At 47.4% G+C, this 14,116-nt stretch overlaps 1 protein-coding gene across 1 annotated transcript; it reads right to left on the reverse strand.

Moving 5' to 3' along the window:
* Positions 1–6,368: 6,368 nt before the first annotated feature.
* On the reverse strand, positions 6,369–13,441 carry RRM2 (ribonucleotide reductase regulatory subunit M2). Its single transcript, XM_040224936.1, has 10 exons — positions 13,245–13,441; positions 13,076–13,150; positions 12,578–12,721; positions 12,176–12,292; positions 11,545–11,678; positions 10,133–10,227; positions 9,886–10,019; positions 8,679–8,783; positions 8,481–8,594; positions 6,369–8,402 (listed from the first exon to the last, which is right to left on the reverse strand). The coding sequence occupies exons 1-10, from the start codon at positions 13,341–13,343 to the stop codon at positions 8,250–8,252; spliced, it is 1,170 nt and encodes a 389-aa protein (XP_040080870.1). The 5' UTR covers positions 13,344–13,441; the 3' UTR covers positions 6,369–8,249.
* Positions 13,442–14,116: the final 675 nt, after the last annotated feature.

Raw genomic sequence — 14,116 nt, forward strand, 5'->3', positions numbered from 1 at the left:
CCTCACTCAGAGGTCATTAAACACTTTTTAGAAAGGGCTAGAGAGAAAACATCTCGGTTCCACACACAGCACAACCTCTGTCGCAGTACATAAACAAGCCATGTAGCCGTGTGCCGGAGGAAGCATCCAGTGGGTGCTGAGATGTAGATTTCATATCACTTCCATGTATCATGAAATTTTATTCTTTTGATACCTTTTTAAACATTTTTAGCTCAGAGTCTGTAAAAAATAGGCATCAGACTAGATTTGGCCCCAGGGCCTGGTGTTCTGACCCCTGACTTTCAGTGCATCCCTCCCGCAGCAGAGGGAGGAGGGCTCGGTTAATGTTTGATGAACCAGGGAGGGATGGAATGAAGGTCCACCAGCCTGCCCGGCATTTCAGTCAGCCAAGTCCCCTTCTGGGCAATGTCAGGAATCTTTTTTTAATGCAAAATGTTTTTCTAATGTGCCAAGGGAAAAAGAGCTTTCTGAAATATAAATCAAATCTCTCTCTGCAAGGCAGACCCATCCCCTCCTTGCTGCCTCTAACATTCTAAGTGATGTGTCTTAGAAATAAAATCCAGTAACTCTTCCATTGGAGAAGGAAATGGCAATCCACTCCAATACTATTGCCTGGAAAATCTCATGGACAGAGGAGCCTGGTAGGCTACAGTCTATGGGGTCGCAAAGAGTCGGACACGACTGAGTGACTTCACTTCACTTCACTTCAACTCTTCCATTAATAACTTCTGTTTACCAAGCGTCTCAAAATTATGTCACATCAAACCTAAGGAGACAGAACTGCTGATCACTGGTTCCCAGGGGCTGGGGCGGAGGGGAAGTGGAGAGGGGCTGCTGATGGGGGACAAGGTCTCTTTCTAAAGTGGGTTGTGTTAACCCAACTCTGTGACTATCCTAAAAACCACTGAAATTGTATCTCCGTAAAGCTGTTTGAAAAACACACCAGGACTAGTCGCCTAATTCTCACGGTGACAGTTTCTAAATCGTCTTTGCTGCTGCTGTCACTGCAGTGATAGAAACGGGCTTCACAGGAGGGAGGCCCCCTGGCGCCCATCTGCAGGCCTTCCCAAGCAGGAGCGCATCGTGGGGGCGGGGGTCCCTGGGGTCACGGGTCCCTGGGGTCACACAGGAGAGGCTCTCCACCCCAAGGGGAGGCACAGCGAGACACCACATAGGCAGCCAGGCTTCTAGGCACCTTCTGGAAACAACTGGAAACTTCCCATTTTCCACCCCCTGAGGGCAGTTACTGCTCCCATTACTAAACCTGGGATTCAACCTTCCTGGTGCTCAACCTCACTGCGAGCCTATTTGCAGGACTCAGGCAGAAGGCAGCCAAGGGTGGCTCCAAAGCCTGGGCCGGTGATGACTTTCTCTGATTTACAAACAGGGAGGCGGGCCACAGGCCCATAGTGGCAGAGTGCAGCCTGCCCACCGCACCAGGTACACAGGGAAGGCAGGACGAGGACACGGGCCCCTGGCAAGGTCCCTGAGCAGCAGGAGCAGCTCCAGAAGTGCTTCTTGGGACCAGCATGATGGCCTGGGTGCCCATCCTCTCATAAAGGAGAACAATCACTCCCAAGGGGTAAAGGGATGGAGTGTGGCCATGGGGCCAGGACACGTGAGTTCCAGTCCTGGTCAGCCACTGTTTATCTCTGCGGTTCCCAGCAAGGCAGGTGACCTCCCTGTGCCTCAAGGCTATATCTGTAAAATGGATCTAATTCTCCCTGCCCCAGGGTGATTGTGGATCACAGGAACTCAGGGCTGTTGTGAACTCATTGGCTTACTTAAAGGAATAGTTGGGTGTGGACTTCAGGCATGGCTGGATCCAGAAAATGAAGTCACGAACACTGAAAATCAGCTCTCTTTTCCCGTGTGTGTGATGCACTGTCAATACAGGCCTGCTTCATGGTTGAAAGGTGGCTGCAGCACCCCCAAACCTTCGGTACCCTAAATCCCAAGGCCTGGGGGAAAAACAGGGCCTCTGCTAGCCCAAACTAAATGCAAGCCCTAAGCCTGGCTCTGGCTGGCAGTAACCAGATCCTCCTTTCAAGCCATCTGACCACGGTGACTGGTCACGAGACTTTGACTGTGAGCAACAAGGGTCGTCAGTGGCCTCTGGTGGAAGGAGAGGGTAACCAGCCTTCCAAGGCTCTGCTGCTGCTGCTGCTAAATCGCTTCAGTCGTGTCCGACTATGTGCGACCCCAGAGATGGCAGCCCACCAGGCTCCTCCGCCCATGGGATTTTCCAGGCAAGAGTACTGGAGTGGGTTGCCATTGCCTTCTCCAAGGCTCTACTCACTCCTAAAGCAGATTCCATCTTGCAGAGCCAGGAGGGCCGATTCAGAGGGTGCGGAGTTAGAGGCCTTCTCTGGGTCACAGGAAGTCTCAGGCAGAGCTTGAACTCTCAGGTCAAGGGCCACACCCAGGAAGACTCAGCCCCAACCCCCAAACTTGGAGGGCCCTGCTGTCTCCATACTGGCCTGTGTGCAGGGGCAGTCCCCTATGTCTCTTCCCCTGCTACAGGCCTGGCCTCAACCCCTCACCTGGCTTGTCCCTAGGTGAGTGTGGCCAAATTGCAAAACTTGCCCTGCTCACATCACGAGCAGTGATGGGTCACACCTTGAATCCCAGTAGTGTTGTATTCTTAGAAATTCCAGCTGGTTCTTTAAAAATCGGCCTGTTATTTATTTATTTATAGTTCTGTTCTTTGTGGTTTGATTCACTTTTTCCTTTGATCACGTGTGTTTCAGTCGCTCAGTCGTGTACAACTCTGCAACCCCATGGACTGTAGCTCACTGGGCTCCTCTGTACAAGGGATTCTCCAGGCAAGAGTACTTATTATCTTATTAATCCACATTCTTGAGATTTTTATACCCATTGTTCCTACAGTCATGTGGCTTGTTTCTTTGACTGTTTTTTAAAAAATAGTATTTTATTTAACTTTGACTCCATCGGGTCTTAATTGCAATACCCCAGTTTCTCTCTAGCTGTGGCACACAGGCTTAGTTGCCCTGACACAGATGGGATCTTAGTTCCCCAGACCAGGGATCGAACTCGCGTTCCCTGTATTGGAAGGCCGATTCTTAACCACTGGACTGCCAGGGAAGCCCTTCCTTGTATGTTCTGTTATGTGGGAACCATGCACAGCTGGGTTGGGGGTATGCCTCTCCCATGTTTCTAGACCACAAATCCGAGAGGTGCAGGCCTACCTAGGGTTTTGCCTTTTTCAAAGTCCAGAAAGATCAACACCCTCATCCTCTCCCCAGGGCTAGTGAGATTATTTCTATTTCAAAGTCCTGCTTTGTGCAGATGTTTTGATTCTAACTCCTCCCCTAGTGCCAATCAACCCCTCCCAGCTAACCCAAGGGTGTTTGGTCCTTTACCCTGATTTCTCTAAGGAACCAACAAGAGAAATTGTTGGTTCCTTAAAGAAACCAACGGGGCTCTTCCAAGCAGTCTCCCAGGGTCACTGTCTTTGTTCCCAGCATCTGAGAATCTCCCTTTCTTAGGAAGTCAGCAGCCATTTAACTTTTGTTTATCACTGGGAGGTGTCTGAAGCAGGAGGGTTTTCGGGCGCCATCTTGCTGGAGCCACACTTTAATCTTTAGAGCCAAACTATGGTTTGTCCAGTAGTCATGTACAGGTGTCGCTGAGGGTTGGACACGACTGAGCGACTTCACTTTCACTTTTCACTTTCATGCATTGGAGAAGGAAATGGCAACCCATTCCAGTGTTCTTGCTTGGAGAATCCCAGGGACGGCGGAGCCTGGTGGGCTGCCGTCTATGGGATCGCACAGAGTCGGACACGACTGAAGTGACTTAGCAGCATGTACAGGTGTGAGCACTGGACCATAAAGGCTGTGTGCTGAAGAACTGTTGCTTTCAAACTAGTGTTGGAGCAAACTCTTGAGTCCCTTGGACAGCAAGATCAAACCAGTCGATCCTAAAGGAAATCAATCTTGAATATTCATTGGAAACTCTGACGCTAAAGCTGAAGTTCCAGTACTATGGCCACCTGATGTGAAGAGTCAACTCATTGGAAAAGACACTGATGCTGGGAAAGACTGAAGGCAGGAGAAGAGGACAACAGAGGATGAGGTGGTTGGAAGGCATCATCAACTTAAAACTCATGGACATGAATTTTGAGCAAACTCCGAGAGCTAGTGAAGGGCAGGGAAGCCCAGTGTGCTGCAGTCCATGGGATTGGACACAACTGAACAAGGTGGTTGTAGTTACTGAATCCACTCCAGGGAATGACTGTGCTGAGAGTACACCAGGAGGAGGAGCCCCCTCTACAGAAGGGGATGGGGTGGATAGGGTCTAAGCAAAGTCTTTGCTGGTCTGAATGGGCCAAGCCATGCAATTGTGTGGCCTCAAAGCTGCGGTCACTCACTGAGGAGCTGGGATTGTCTTGCTCTGCAGTTAAGACATTATCAGGATCTTAATCCTACTGAACAGCTCCCTGGCCAGAAAGGGAAAGTGAAAGTCGCTCAGTCGTGTCTGACTCTCTGCGACCCCATGGACTGTACAGTCCATGGAATTCTCCAGGCCAGAATGCTGGAGTGGGTAGCCTTTCCCTTCTCCAGGGGATCTTCTTGACCCAGGGATCAAACCCAGGTCTCCCATGTTGCAGGTGGATTCTTCACCAGCTGAGCCACCAGGGAAGCCCAAGAATACCGGAGTGGGTACCCTACCCCTTCTCCAGCATATCTTCCCAACCCAGGAATCAAACCCAGGTCTCCCACATTGCAGGCAGATTCTTTACAACTGAGCTATCAGGGAAGCCCCTCCCTGGCCAAAGGGCACTTATAAATACCATCTCTGCAAGAAGCCAGTCCTCAGGCTGGATCACAGGCCAGGCGATGCCTGGCAGGCAAGGGGAGGCTCCCACCACTGTTAATGGCAGCCGGGCTGGGCCACACCAAGGGAGCAGAATCCCAGGGATCAGGAGTGACTAAATGGGCCTCCTACATAAGTGCTGGGACTCAGTACATCTGGAGCCCAATCAGAAAGCACATCCAGTGAAACCGAAAGTGGGATCCAGGTTACCAGGTTTTTTAAAGCCCATGAGTGATTATAATGCCCACCAGCACTGAAAACCACTGGTTTGAACCATATAAAGTCCATCCCAATGTCAAATGTTTCAGACTCTCCCAAGGTAAACTCAATGGGGGGTGTATCTGAGGGCTCGGGCAGCCACCATAGGTGGGTCGCAAGAAAAAACATGACCTCGGGCTGCCTGCTTGGAGGTATAGTTGATGGTCCTTAGAGCACAGCTAGCTGCCTGGAGGTATCATGGTGCTTTGGGGATAAAAGGCAAAGCTCTCCACTGAGACTCCTTCAGGACATAGAACACAATTCTACCCACTCCAAATGCCAGCACAAATTCAATGGCATCCACCAGCCACTCCAAGGGCGTAATCCTTGGAGGCTGTGTGATAAGATAGTTATCTCTTGTGACTTTTCGGACTATCTCACCAGGCTCCTCTATCCATGGGATTCCCCACCCAGGGATTGAATCTACGTTCTGCATTGGCAGGCAGATTCTTTACCACCGAGCTTCGAGGGAAGCCCAAGCTCCAAGACAGGAAGTGGCTAAAATCTGTGCCTCCTAAGTGAACATTCTTCATAGGAGTACAGGGAAGGAATCTCAGTGCAGTGAAGCAGAGAAAAAGCAGTTGGGAAGGCTCATCCCAAACCCGCCTCCACCAGGGAAAGCAGTGTCTCTACACTCCTAAATGCTACCCTCCGACCAGCATCCCCACGGCTGTCTCCCCTGGTTTGGCTCCAGAACTGCACTCTCATCTAACTGGGATTTACTTAGGCACCCAGCTTCCTCCTGAGGGGTAAACCTAAACCTCACAGGGACGACTTTGTCCTCTGGCCCACCTCTGACATCCGAACAGTGCCCGGCGGGGAGACCGCCATTTGCTCAATGAATGACTGTACATCACCAGTGGGGACACAATGAGTAATTTGTTAGTTTAAGGATGAACAGGTGAAGGGAAGTGGGATTGCCCCAGGAAAGGGCATTTACAGACAGCAAATGTCTGTAAAAGAGGGACAGTCTGATGGGGGCCAGCAAAGCAAAACCCTCGTCCAGGAGACTCAGGCCCCAAGAGGGGGCTCGCCTGAGACTGTGAGCCAAGTTCAACTCCCTTGCTCCTGGTTTTCCAAACCCGCATGCAGTTCGGCAGATGCTTTGGGGCATCACCTTTCCAGTGAACCCGTTTCCCACACCTTGTGCTAGAACAGCCACAATAAAGCCCCCTCCCCAGAACTGCAGAAAGCACATGAACCCCTACGCAATATTTATGAAATACTCTCTAGTTTTTTCTTCCTGGATTGAAACACAAATGTTACCAAGGAACTAACACAAGAACAGTTTTATTGAAATCACTGAACACTTGTGCAGTACTCAATATTAGGATTTTGAGACGTTTTAGACAAAATCTGTTTCCCTTTAAATGAAGAAACCGGATCCTAGTTGGTGGAAGTTAATGCTTGTATCACACAGCTAATGGGAGGTAGAATCTTAAAATTTGCTTCCAACTTCCACCTGTACCTGACCATGCCAGCTAAAGTGTTTATTTTTGTGTTGCCTAAGTTTAAGGACCATACAATCTGGATTAACTTTACAACAATAATTTAAGATAGAGAAGGATCCCATATTACAGAAAATTTTAAATCAACTATTTTACCATTTATACAATGAAGACAACCGACAATGGGACAGGTCAGTGGTCAGCCAACACACAATACAATGTGTTAACAAACAGCCAAAAGATTGATGCGTGTCACTTATTTCCTTCCATGTTACATCTTGCCTTTTTTGGAGGAAGGAATAAAAAGGCAGATTAATTCAAACCAGCCCTATTAAATATACCAATTAAGTTTATACTTTCTTTTCTGAAATTAATATTTGAGTGGAACATGTATTAATTATTCACATAACACTAGTTTTCTATTGCCATTTAAGAAGCCAGCAGATGATGCTAAGGTTTAAGCAAATCCTAGAAGTCATTGCACTGAACGATAACTACTCAATTATGAACTGGAAAGTAATATTGGGTAATTATTTCAAAGTATAAACTACAGATATAATATTTAAAAAACATAGATAGTATAAAACTTTTCTAATTTAAGAGTATAAATGGTTAAGTCAACAGTACCTACTTACAAATTTCACAAAATCAGAATAAACACTCAACTTTTAGGAGGGGATATTTCAGTCCTGCCTTTACCACTTAATAGGAGAAAGATCTTATATAGCTGGGTCCTTTCGTTCAGGGGTGATTTCAAAACCAACTTACAGTGTTAATATTATATCTTGGATCCCTGCTAAGACTCTTCAAGGACCTTTCAAACTAACTTGCCAAGTTGAGGAACATACAATTTGAGAAACTAAATGATACAGCCCCTCCCGCACACCCAGGTTACCTACAGTGAGCCTGGATCTGAACTTTAGTTCCTAGAGATCTCTCATCTCTTATCCTGAGATACTCAACCTGGGCTCTAGAGCAGGACACCAACCTGTGTTCTAGAGGGCACCACCTGGCTGATATTAATACCTAGGCATGCACAGGATTGAGTCAAAAAGCGCTTCAATTCAATTCATTCAAGAAAAAAAGAAAAATAACATGCTTAATTTACATAGGCTTAACCTACTCTGGTCACCTAGTAAATCTTGAATTGACTCCCACTACTGGTAAATAGAATACTTTTATATTTGGTGCAGAAACCAACAAATTTAGGTAAAATCAAGCCTTTACCCTGACAGTTCAAACTATGTTTATTTGTATGTAAAGTGCCAGTTTTATATACAAATCATAAGTAAACTTTAAAATCTGCTCAGAAGCAGTGAGTCTGATGTCTTCCTACAGCCTTGTGGCGGTTACTCTATAATCTTTTGGGATCAAACTTGCTGGATTCCTTACACTTGGAGGCCAAGAAAGTGGCTGTTAAGACCCAAAGTTAAGTCCTGTTCAGCTAGCCTGCTTGCAAAAGTCAAACACAGACAAGATCTTTCAAGAACCCGAGTAGCTTTTGACTACTTTCCATCTAGGTGACCCCACTAGCATTAACAGGATTGATTTTGAGGTAGCTACACAGTGCTAAAGATGCCATTAGTGAACATGATGGACAATTCAGGGTGTAGCTCGTTGATATGGTTCAAGTGGCTGATTTTTTTCTTTTTTGATGAGAAGGAAAAAAAAAATCAGCAAGGTAAGAGCATGTCTTCAGGTCACTTAGAAGTCGGCATCCAAGGTAAAGGAATTCTCTGTCGGACTTGACATCACTCCCATTCTCTGATACTCGCCTACTCTCTTCTCAAAGAAGTTAGTCTTCCCCTCCAGTGAAATATTTTCCATAAAGTCAAATGGATTTTCTACTTTGAAAACCTGAAAAGGTTCATAGTAAAACATAAGCACAGAACACCAGTTTCAGAAAGAACCAGAGGGCTACCCACAATACTTTACCTTGCTAAAGCCCAGCTCCAGCATAAGTCTATCTGCCACAAACTCGATGTACTGCTTCATCAAAGTGCAATTCATCCCAATGAGCTTCACAGGCAGGGCCTCCGTAAGGAACTCCTAGGGGCCAGAGCATAGCTTCTCAATAAAACGGAAGCATTAAGAGGTCTTCTAGTAAGCACAAGGCCTCCCCGTGTTACCCACCTGTTCTATCCTAACTGCATTGACGATTATTTCCTTTACTCTCTGTTCCGAAGGTTTGTGCAACAGGTGTTTGAACATCAGGCAGGCAAAGTCACAGTGCAAACCCTAGAAGAAAAAGGTTTAAAGTCACCAACAGAGCAGTAGAATTCTATCATTAATGTGGAAGAGGAAACTGTGTTAGACTGGCATTCTTGTAAGACATCCTGTGTGGTCAGACATTTCAAAAGTCAAGGGGAAGATGACTCAACTGCTGTGTCACCTAGGCAGGCTCGGGCCCCACGAGACAGGTCTGGTCCTCACTCCTCTGTGGTTGCCAAGGAGTGGGAGAAAATTTTTCTCAGCGTTCTTCCTTCCTACAGCCCTGAGCTTTAACATTCACCACCACTACTTCCAGCAGGAAAGGCAAAACTCTGAATAGGCTGGTTAGTTTTTAGATCTATAACCTAATGTCTGGGAAATCAGTAATAGTAATGCAATTTCAAGTGAATCAAGTCTGCAAGTCTTAGTGCATTCAGGGAGGCCTGGCATGCTGCGATTCATGGGGTCGCAAAGAGTCGGACGTGACTGAGCGACTGAACCGAACTAAATTGAACTGAATGTTGGGAGTGGTTTCCCTGGCAGCTCAATGGTAAAGAATTCACCTGCCAATGCAGGAGATGCAGGTTCGATCCCTGGGTTAGGAAGATCCCCTGAAGAAGGGAATGGCAACACTCTAGTCTTGCCTGCAAAATTTCACGGACAGAGAAGCCTGGTGTGCTACACAGTCCACAGGGTCACAGAGTCAGACATGACTGAGAACACACACACACAAATAATGCTGATGGGAGTTATACAGAACATCTGGGCACCTTTACTTTCCTCTTTGGCATTTTAATCCAAGTGCATTCAAAGACATACTGGACCTGAATGGATTCAGAGATGTTCGCCAACTAATTTTGAAGTACAGAAGGATCACACAGAAGACCAGGTAGAAATGATATTACTTCCCCTAAAAAAAAATTCCATACATAGGGAAATACCTATGTATACTGAGAACATGAGCAAAATAATTTCAGCAAATTATTTCATTCTCTGCCAAGATGCCTCTGGTTGAACCCACATGTTAAATGTACATTTAAGGCAATCTCACATCTTGGGTTCCCTTCAGTGAACACGGGGTTGTAGGTGTTTGGGGTGTAGGTCAGCCTATTATCTGAATTAGACCCACCTCATCTCTGCTAATAAGTTCATTGGAAAACGTGAGGCCAGGCATCAGTCCTCGTTTCTTGAGCCAGAATATAGATGCAAAAGAACCGGAAAAGAAGATACCTTCCACTGCAGCAAAGGCTACCACACGTTCTCCTACAGGTAAAAACAAAATATTTCTGTGAGTATCTGCCTGTGTTCATAGGAACAAACCAGTAACATCACTTAGAAAATGAAGCTCAGGGGTAAGTAGGGCCAAAGTCCCTTACCATATGTAGCTTCTTTGTCCCCAATCCAGCGCAAGGCCCAATCTGCCTTCTTCTTCACACAAGGCATCGTCTCAATGGCATTGAAGAGAAATTCCCTGGTAGGCACACACAGATGATCACTCATTCTAGCAAAGACTTCTAGTATCAGCTTCTAGGTAAGAGCACTGGGACCAAGACCAATTTGGGATTCAAACTGAAATATTTCCTTTTTCCTAGCTTGCTTTTCCCTCCAATGTTTTAGAAAAAATATCAAAAATCCATTTGGTTTATGTTAATAAAATTTAGGTATTCATTAGTTCATACTGAGCCCCACAACCTCAGTCTGTTATATCAAGAGCATTGATTGGTTTCAAGTTCAGATCATACCCTCTTCCTCCCTGTGCCTACTTTGGGAGTCCAGAGATTCCCCAGCCTGTCCCAGTGAGCTTGTTTTCATCAGACCTTGGGCTCCTTTTATTCTCTTTCCTTGTCAACCTGGGTCTTGCCTCTCCCTAGCTTTCAAAGCTCAACCATCTGGCCTTTCTGATCCCTCCCTTCTGGTAATCTACTCCAATCATGCCCTACCTTTACTATCTTTTTTTCATTTCTGTCTGCAAACATGTTCAAATCATTTTACAACCCCACCCTCCACACCCGCAGAGTTTCCTCCATCCTGCTGGCCTTCCAAGTCACCACTCATTTTCCCTCTTCACTTTCTTCCACATCATCTACAAAAGGCTATTCCTCAGCTTCACCACTTCTGTTCTACACAGGCTCTTGTCCTGAAGCTGACCTTAGTATCCAGACTACTCAAACGCCTATTTCTAGTGCTCCCCTCCTCTCCAGTCAATCCTGACAATGTAAAATAGTCCCTACGCTACTTACATTTCTTCTCTGTTATCCCCCAATATATACTATCATTTCAGGCAAATTGCTGTGTGCCTGAATTAATTTCATGGTTCACTGCTGCCTCTGTGCTATTTATTATGTAATTCCTCCACTTATATTCCTAGTTCTATATTATGTTGCAAGCCCCTTACGAGGCTGGTTTTATCTTCAACTTTGCATCCTCTACCCACTCCACCCTGCACCAGCCTCACACTGTAGGTTGACAGATTTGCCAGATGTGAAAACTATCAAACCTAAGTTTTAGCTCATCAGACAGTCTCTTGGAATGTTTTTTCAGAAGGCATTAGATTGGATGTTCATTAGTATGTTTCCAGCTCTAAAAGGATGGAGTAACCTTATAACTGTTTTTAACAACTGACTAGTAAAGTGCATTTAGGCCTGTTCTTAAGAGCAGACATGACCATGGGTGCTAGGAATTTCTTTGACTTGCTCATTTTAGAGTCATTTTCCTATCCCTATACAATTTCAAAAAGTAACAACTAGTATTCCTAAATATGTTGGCATATCACCACCCAAATACGCACCTTTCTTTGGAATCTTTAATGTAAGTGTCAATGAGGAGACTATACATTTCAGAATGTATGTTTTCCATGGCAATTTGGAAGCCATAGAAACAACGAGCCTCAGTAATCTGAACTTCTTGGCTAAACCGCTCCACCTAGTGGTAAAACACAAAGATCAGTTTAAGGAAAATCTACCAGCAGCAATTCAATCAATGAACACTGGTTGCCTCACACTTCCTTTTTTGTATCATTATAAGCTAGACACAGTAATTCATTTTCATTCATTCCAAGGAGGATGCACTCAAGACATATATGTGACCAGTTATAAAGAAAAAAAACAGCAAAGCCACAAAAAAGAGAGCAAATAGATAGTTACTAGGGTTCTGGATCTATTACTATCACTTAATATTGTCTTAACGTTGTTTCTCTACAGTTGAGGGAAAAAATACGATAAGGAAGAAATAACTGCAAAGTACACTATAGAACAGAAAATGCCATAGAATATAAACCCTGGTTTACAGATATATATATATATATATACCCATTCAGTGTGCAAAATTTTAAAAGACAAAAAGGAGAATTGTTAGTTCTCTCGTAAATCTTGAATAAAGGTACTTTTTCTGGGGGAGGGGGGCAGATGGGGGGAACTCACCAAGTTTTCATTTACTATGCCATCACTTGCTGCAAAGAAAGCCAGCACATGGGAAATAAAATATCTCTCCTCAGGCTTCAGGGCTTCCCAGTGCTGAATGTCCTTGGAAAGGTCCACCTGAAATACAAAAGTTCACAAAGGGTTCAAGCCGGCAGGACCCTCACACATACGCCTAATTGTTCAACTTTAATAAGTCTACTAGCACCACCTGATTTATATACTCCTCACATATTCTGCCAATTTGAACATCTCACGTCCTGAGTGAACAACCATTCCAAAGAGGGACAGGGAGGGCAGCAAAGCATATTTCAAACATGTTATAGCTGGCCCGGCTGGAGTCTTCCTCTAGAGAGGCAATGGGCAAAGGGTCTTTTAAGTCTCCTAGTTGCTGCATCTGATTACCTCCTCAGCTGTCCAAAAGGAAGCCTCAGCTTTCTTATACATCTGCCAAATGTCATGGTATTCGATAGGAAAGATGACAAAGCGGCGGGGGTTTTCTCTCAGAAGTGGTTCGTCCTCCACACTGGGGGCAGATAGCTTAGGGTTCTGTTGGGGGAGAAAAAGTAAGGGAAAAAAAAAGTTAAGTATAGGGCGAACCATGAAACTGTCATTTTTTTTTTTTTCAAGCAGAATACCTCCAATGATCAGAAATTTCATGGGGCTGAATATGTCGGTTGTCATACTTGGATTCTATAGGAGTATAGGGAAATAGGAAATGTCCAGAAGTGCAGTGGTGTTGGGGAGGGAACAGACTTTGGCGGGAAAGCAGCGCGCGCCCGGGAGAGGTGGGTAGGGTTTGAGAGCAGACAATGAGGCTTTGGCGCCAAGCAGCCTCCGCCCGCACCGTCTTGCCTGCAGCGCCCCCTCGCCGGGCGCCCCCGCCGCAGCCCACCTACTCACCGGCTCGGAGGGCTCCTGGAAGATCCTCCTCGCGGTCTTGCTGGCCAGCACGCGGGTCCCGCTGAGGGAAGGGGGCTGCAGGGAGGCGCGTGGTCAGAGGCCTGCCCGCGCCCCCACCGACCCACCCACAGGACCCCGCCGCCTTGCCCCCGCCCCCCGCGGCGCTCACAGTGTTCTCCTTGTCAGCTAGGCTGAGCCCCTTCAGGGGCGAGAGCTGCTGCTGCTGCGGGTCAGCGATGGTGGCGAGCGGGACGCGGACGGAGAGCATCGTGGCGAGAAGGTCAGTGCGATGGGGCTGCGCGCGAGTCCCGAGAGCCTCTGCACGGACCCGCTGGGAAATATTTAAAGCTCCGGGCCCCGGCCCAGTGGGCGGGGACACTTCCCCATTGGCTGGATCCCGGCTGCCCCCGCCCACCCCACACAGATTCAAGCGCAGCGCGGGAGCACAGGCTGACCCCAGTCCCTGCCCTACCGGGACCCCCCGGCACCTGCCCCTTCCAGGCCTCTGGGGGGCCGCGGGCGCCGCCGCCCGCCTCGCCGAGGGCCTAGTCGCACAAAGGCTGCAGCCCCTGCGCGCTCCGTGCGCCCTAGCGGGCGCGCGAGCTCTCGCGCGCGTCCCCGGGACGGTTTGGGATTGAATGAAGCAATGCGATTGGAGCCCGCCAGCCCGCGAGCGGGAGCGAATTCCCCACCCCCGCGGAGCCCCACCTCTCTGAAGACCTCTCTGGAACCCGGCTCTCGGTTCCGCGTAAATGGTTTTTGCAGATGAGCTTGATACGGAGGCCCATAAAACGCCCCTGGCTGTGAGGGAGATGTGGCTGCGGCGATCTGGATACGTGTGTGTACCCGGGTGGGGGTGCCAGGTTCCTGAGGTCCGGCAAAGGAGGGGGCTGGCCGGTGGTGACCGCCTAACGGTTAGGGCCGCGGAACTACAGGGTCCCCGGGGTGCAATGGCTGTGTCCCTTGGACACGTCATCTGTTGTCCCCTCGCTGGTGAAATGGGCTTGCAGCCATATCTAAGCTGTGGGCTTTCTAATAAAA

This window comes from Oryx dammah, unplaced genomic scaffold, assembly GCF_014754425.2.
Source record: "Oryx dammah isolate SB20612 unplaced genomic scaffold, SCBI_Odam_1.1 HiC_scaffold_25, whole genome shotgun sequence".
In the NCBI taxonomy this organism is placed as follows: domain Eukaryota; kingdom Metazoa; phylum Chordata; class Mammalia; order Artiodactyla; family Bovidae; genus Oryx; species Oryx dammah.